We start from the raw sequence: 7,494 nt of genomic DNA, 5'->3' as shown, positions 1-7,494 counted from the left end.
AACAATTTATTCAAGACGATCTGTAATATGAAACGGATAATGTTGTGTGATTACAGATTTCGTTTGCAATTTAAGTTTCAGTAATGTACCGCCGTCAACCGTTGTCAGAAGGCGATCGTGTTTCTCACTACATTTATTTACCATGTATGGACCACCCTAGCATGCTGGGTAGTTCGATGGTTGATGCCACAAAGAATGACAACAAGCAAATTATATGAGAAACAATCTCGTTCATTTTTTAGGGTAACTGACCAGGATATTGACGAAACTATTAAAATCTTGCTACTGTATCATTAAGATGTATTTTTTGCAAATGGATGATTGGTTTTTATCTTGCACTGCTATTTTGTCTTGTGAAAGTGGTTAAATATTTATTCAGATTGTGAATAAAAAGTTGATTGCAAAAATCCGTGTATTTGTCAGAATAACCATTAAATTAATTATATGTCTCCTTTGCCAGAAAATTACAATGTAATTCGAGCAGTTCAAAATTAGTCAGATAAAATACAGGTACTAAAACATGTTCACTCCATGTTTTTATCGATATAGTCACTGAACCTGAAGCACTTGCCCTCTCAATTTTAGTCCAGCTTTATTTTTGAACCTTTGTTGAGAAGCAGTATGAACAGACCAAGCGCACATCCACCTGGTAAAGCTATGTTGGCAGATAGGTCTCCAAGTTGTAAGTTAAATTAATACTGCTAGAGTTCCCAAAGACTTGAAGTAATATTTAGAGACACGGTCCCAAATGTGTGACTGCAAGCTGTGCCGGTCCCCTATTTATACTCAAGTGGTTATATAAGAGTATGATATAAGAACAATCTAGAACTTCTATCTGCTAATTACTACTCTAAAATTATCTCCCTTACACGACTAATTAAATTTCCAGAACATTCCAAACATGACATTGAATTTAAGGTCGTGAGATCGTAAAGGAGAATGACCTTGAGAATGTTATAGACTAATTAAATTCACTCCAGGTTGTGAGTGTGGGGGAAAATTTTTCAAAGAAAAATCTTTCTTTTGCAAATGTGATATTAAAAATGAGAACATCAATAAACTCTAAATACGAGAGAGACGGTTTTAGTAAAAAAATATGACGTCATAGAATTGGATAACTTTAAATCGATTTTTTCTGGTAATTCAGTATTTTTAACCGGAAGAAAATACGATAACTATGATTTCCTACCAATGAAGCAAATCAAACAGATTTATGGATGTTATTTACTAATTGCAATGTACTGAAGAAGAAAGTAAATGTCAAAATTGGGTATTTACCATGCAGTATTGTCTCTAGTCACTAAACTTGCAAGTTTTGCTACATTGGTATATTGTGAATGGGCATTTTATTGGTAAACTAGCATAAACCTTATGCATTTTAGAAAGACCAGTATCTAAGCTTTCTAAAACTATAAGGTATATGGCATTTCAAGCCAGTTTACTTCATCAAGGAAAGAATGTTGTACCCCTATCACTAGCTTTTGCACAGCCCATACAGATACACGCAATTTAAAAATGACTCCAGAGAAGTAGTGTATAGTTAAATATCTAATGTTAACACTTTTTTTTCTTGTTTAATATGTAGGAAAAAATAACGTAAACACAAAAAGCTGTCAAAAGTTTGCTTAATAAAAAGTAAATCACAATTGTATTTTGAGTAAAACATTTCAAAATTGTCAAAAAAATTCATTTTAAAGTCATCCTATTCTGTGTACACAAATTTATTTTGCTAAAAAGTTGGTGTTTCTCAGAAAGAACAGAATCTAAGCTTTCCAAAAATGTAAGGTTTGTGCTATTTCCTGCTAGTTTACATAATGTAGGGGAGGATATAGTACCCCCTACCCATTTTTCGCCATTTTTCGCGGTACATGCAAATCAAAAACCAGTGCAGACAGGTAGTGCATCCCAAAATATCCAAGAAATATCCAAGAACAAAAAATACCCATGTAGTAGTTTATAGGGGTGCACGGTGGGCCCCTCCAGCCCACGGACTAAATTGTCTCTGCCCTTGATATGTCTAATATCAAGGTTAAACTCCTGTAAAATTAAACTCAATCTTGGCAATCTCTCATTTTTGCCTTTTAATTTCTGCAGAAAACAAGAGGGTTCTGATCAATATAATTCACTATTGACTGATTTGAAGAAGTAACATAAACTTCAAAATGCTGTAAAGCTAATATCAAAGATAAACACTCTTTTTCAGTTGTAGAGTAGTTTCTCTGGGATTTTTTAAATTTGCGTGAAAAATAGCAAACAGGATGATCTATCCCATGACTATCCTCTTGCAATAAAACAGCACCAGCAGCGGTATCACTAGCATCGCTAATTTGAATTACAAACTGAAATCTGGTGCAGACAAGACTGGAGCACTTTGCAGTATGGCTCTAAGTGTATCAAATGCCAACAACTTTACTTTCTTTTTGAGTAAGTTAGTCAAAGGCTCAGTAATTGTAGAGAAATTTGGACAGAATTTTCTGTAGTAACCAGCTATACCAAGAACGCGCATCAGTTGTCTCTTGCAATTTGGTATGGGAAAACTTGAAATGGCACTGATTTAGGCATCAACAGGTTTTACCTCAGAATCAATATTACAATAGTGTTTACATAGACAGAAAAAGATGGCGCACGATTATTTTAATATGCAAGATTCCTGGTATATGTATCACAATAATCACAATGTATATAAGTCTATACTGCTCTATTACATTCGCTCAAAGTAAAGCATTTTAGATGACGTAATCCGAATTGATCTTGTCGTGAACTTTCAACATTCAATTTTGAATTTTTCGAAGTATTGTTTTCACTCCATTATTCTCGAATTAGCAAACGAGTTCCCAGGGTTTTCATTTGCCATGAAATAATGAAATTTTAAATTATCTTTAAAAATAAAATATATCTTGTAAAATCGATAAAATTTCTATCAACTGTATGATCAACATATCTAATGAAGGTTGAACTTCATGTTTGATGTGATGTTATTCATAACATTGAGCCTTGACTTAGTTTTGAGGCGTGACATAGTACACTTATAATTATTCAAGATCATATCATTTCATTTCCCGAGATACATAGCAATTTACTAAAAGAAATTCATAATATGAAACGGGGTAGCGTTGTGTGATGACAGATCCAATTGACAATTTTGATTTCAGAAATGGACTGCCGTCGTTCGATGGGCACGCTGCGTTTACTGAAATCGACCGCTGTCAGAAGACGCTCTTTCACACTAATTAATTTACCTTGTAAGGACCACACTGGGATGCTCGGTAGTTTGATCGTTGATGCAGCAAAGTATGAAAAACAAATGACATGCGAAATCATCTCCAACATTTCTTAGAGTGACTGACCAGTATATTGACATGACCATCGAAATCTTGCCACAGTGGCATTAAGATGCAATTTTAAAATGAATGAAGGATTTTTCGTTCTTGTTGTCGTCTTGTGAAAGTGATTAAACATTTATTCGACAACTAAATTGTAGAAACCGTGTACTTAAAAAAAACCCATAAAATTAATTATATGGCCTCCTTGCCATAAAATTACAATGCAATTCGAGCAGTTCAGAATTATCGAATTAAAATACAAGTACTCCTACAATATATTCCAAGTCACTAACCCTGTAACATTAGTCCTCTCAATTTAGTCCAGCTTTACTTTTGAACCTTTGTTCAGAAGCAGTATGAGCAGACCAATCGCACATCCACTGGGCAGAGCTATGCTGGTAGGAGGGTCTCCAAGTTGTAACAACGTCCATGCTGCGCCAACCATTTCAACCAACAGAATCACATAAGTGATTTGCTTCGCTCTGGTCTGCCCCCATCAGATTAGAACGCCCGCTATCAGTTGTGACATGCCAATGACGAACTGATAGTCGATTGGATCAGGCTGGTAACCAATAGACCTCAACGGGAATACCTTGGCGTACTGCCCAAAATGCCTGTTCTGGAAATCAATATGGATCAATGATAAATAACAAGGTAATTACTCCTACTTTACATGTCACTGTGTTTCAAACTTTAAGATGCACCTATCAAGAAACAAAACTATGAAATTAAGTAACTTGGAAGAATCGTCTTCTATGTAACTATCCAAGAAATTGGATATACATCACACCCTTATCCGACTGAGTACGATTCCGAACCACGTGTAATTGAGTTGGCATGAAGAAAAAGATATCAGCTCGCAAAGACATAGACATGAATAAAAGCGAGGCTGTACGGTGTTGCTGTTAAGATGCTTGTAGAAAGAATTTTCGCCAGGCAATCACTTTAGGACTGGTCAGTTTCTTCGGCCTTGGGGGGGGGGGCGGTGGATTATTTTTTGCCGACGTCAAAAAGTGGCTGACTCCCCCCTATTCCAAATTTTGAAAACAGGGTGACCCCCCGTATTCCAAATTTCTAAAACAGGGTGACCCCCTCCCGGGCGCGACAAAGGTAAAACAAAAGATGGACATAAATTATATATATATAATATATATATATATATTATATATATATATATATATATATATATATATATATTATATTATATTTTACATTTTACATATATTTATATTTTAAATAGTCATTCTATGTTTTAGTGAAATTGTTGACATGTCAGTTGTAAGATAGGAATTTCAAAGTGTCAATCTTAAAGTTTAAATACAGTACATTTTGAATGAGCTGTATTTTGAATGAGCTGTGAATGTATTTCACACTTTCTCTGCTTAACCAGATGTCCTGAACTGTTGTACAGAAATGGATGTCAATCATTAATATCAAAGAGGAAAAAGCAGTGAATCAAAAACTTTGATGGGTGTTAAGACTTGCCAACCATCCAATTAAATCTACTGAGGAGCCATAGAGAGCTTTTTTAGCCAAATCTGATGTGTACAGTGTCTGAGAGGACCTTTTCTTGTGTAACATTGAAACCATAAAAGCACAGCTAATAATGACAAAACTGCCTTTTTTAACTGTTATTTTGTTCATAAAAAAGCATCTTTCTACAGAAAACCTATGAAACAAAGGAAAATAATTGCATCAATGAGAAGGAAAGATATCTTGTCATTTTTCTATCTCTAAAATAAGTCACTGTATCAAATATATATTGTGAAATATTTGTGCATGTTGCTTTCTCATACTGAATTCTCACAGAGAGAACAGAAAAGTATCAGGATTTGTCATCCTTTTCATATGAAATGCAGATTTCATAATGGTACACTTTCACTTAGCAAACATCAAGATATCTCTGAAAGTATGGCGCCCGAAGGGCGCGCCAAAAAATATGAAACATCCTGATATCTCTGATATATATGCCTTGTATATTAAAGTCATGCACCTGAAGGGCATGCTGAAAGATGTATGATATATTAAAGTAATGAGCTTGAAGAGCACGCTGAAAATATTGAACATACTGATATCTCTGATGTATGTATGCTTGATATGTTAAAGTTGGGCGTGCTGAAAAATATGACTGATTATTAAAGTTACGCGCCCGAAGGGCGCGCCGAAAAATACAACTGAATGATGAATTTTGTGGCTGACACTAGCATTTTAGGCAATGATGAGCCTGTGTCAAAATTCAAAAACACACTGACCCCCCCTATTGGGCATTTCAAAAACATGGTGACCCCCCCCCCTATCACCAAAGTCAAAACAGGGTGACCCCCCCATGAATCCACCGCCCCCCCCCCACAGGCTGAAGAAACTGACCAGTCCCTTACTAGTCCTGAATCTCGACTTCATCCCAGTGGATTTTTTGCGTAGCCGGTCGTTCTCTGGCTGTGTGAAACCCTGATAACATCGGCCATCCACGCATGCTCTTGATACTGATATTTTGGCTTCTGAAGGGCCAGCAAACGACTGACCATAGTCTGGAACACCCTTTTGGGTCAAGCTCTCACTTAGATTATCTGGGCCATATGATGTTGTAAATTAGGCCAACTGGTACTCAAATATTACACAGCCCAATAATGCTGTAACCATTTGAGAGAGTTGGAGATTCAAAATTTTCTTGTGACATACATTCTTTGGCGTTGCCCTGACATGTCATTGCGTTTGCATGAAGAAAAAGCTATCAACGCGCAAAGACATATACATGAATAAAAGCGAAACTGTACTGTGTTACTGTCAACGGAATTTCCACCATGCAATCACTTCACTAGTTAAGAATTTCTTCAGTTTCAGTATCCCAAACCTTGAGCTTCTGAAACCAGGGATAGATTCTAGACTACCTTAAATCAAACCTATATTATAAGAAGACAATACAGACTTTATATATGGCATGTGCATATGTCAATTACGCTTGTTTGTCATGGATCTTGTTGATCCTCAGCAATCGAACAGTCGGGGTGGCTGCAAACAAGTATGCATAATATTTGTGCAGCGTTTTTGTATAAATTACGAAGGTAAGATCAGGAATAACCACGCCAAGATATCTCAAATCTTAAGTTATGCCTTTCCTGATAACATTTTCATTATCCAAATCTCGTGAAAGGGCATATAATCAACACCCTGACCTCTCAGAAAAAAAAAATGGCTCAAGGGTCAAGTTTCAAGACTCCACAGTAACTTTTAGACCATCAGCGCCAACATACAAGCGCACGTGCGACGTTTGGTCTGCTAGATCGATCGATTTTCTGTTCGATCTATCGATACCGTACTCGAGCAGAAAATCGATCGATCTAGCAGACTAACCAGCACACGGGCACCTTTGCATCAACATGGACATCAGTACACAGGCCAACTAGGAGAAAATAGTCTAAGACACATGTTGATGTCATTGTTATGAAATATTATGAAATATTTATATCATCAATAACACCGTTTTGATATTGCATAAGGGTTAAGCTGCTTTTCTGTTCAGCAATACTTGATATAAAAACAATGAATGTGCAGAATTTTACTTGACATCGTAGTCTACGGGCGTCGAGTACAACAAAAACTGTAATAGAAAGGTGTAGCGTTATGTGACGCCTGAATGCGTCACTTTTTCACGAGAAAAATCTAAACGTGGGTTGATATTTCATCCAGAAAAAACCTAGGCATGGGTCGATAAGCCCATGTCCCATTCTTTAGGAAAACTTTCACATGCGACAGAATAAAGGTGAAAATTCTTTAAATTTGTCGAGCAAATCACAAACAACGGGTCATATTTTTGGAATATACATGGGTAGATGTTTCCAACTTGTGCGGCAGAACCCCGTATGAAAATATCAAGAGTAAGCCCCTCCCCGGTCGCTGAGAACAAAAGCTCTACCCTGATGTAATATCAAAACGGTCGTATCGATAATATTAATATTTCATAATTATGATATTATTAACATAATTTTTAGACTATTTACTGCTAGTTTGCCTGTTTCAATACATGATGGTGGGGATAGTGGATGGATGAGCGTCGGGGTATCATTTATTCGATGGAAATTGTATGTTCACAGAAGTTGTGTGTTTCATATTTAAGGTAGAGTATGCGCCTCAGGGACAGCTATTCGGACTCTCAAATTGATACAATTCTTTT

General features: G+C 36.3%; 1 protein-coding gene across 1 annotated transcript in view; it reads right to left on the bottom strand.

Moving 5' to 3' along the window:
- Positions 1-331: 331 nt before the first annotated feature.
- Positions 332-7,494, bottom strand: part of LOC139142760 (transmembrane protein 35B-like) — a 110,747-nt gene continuing 103,584 nt past the window's right edge. Inside the window, exon 3 of the mRNA XM_070712867.1 lies at positions 332-604. Within this exon, the coding sequence (XP_070568968.1) occupies positions 582-604 (23 nt within the window). The 3' untranslated portion in view covers positions 332-581. The remainder of the gene's footprint in view (positions 605-7,494) is intronic.

The sequence above is a fragment of the Ptychodera flava genome, chromosome 10, assembly GCF_041260155.1.
Source record: "Ptychodera flava strain L36383 chromosome 10, AS_Pfla_20210202, whole genome shotgun sequence".
Lineage (NCBI taxonomy): Eukaryota > Metazoa > Hemichordata > Enteropneusta > Ptychoderidae > Ptychodera > Ptychodera flava.
This window is presented reverse-complemented; position numbering and strand designations above follow the sequence as displayed.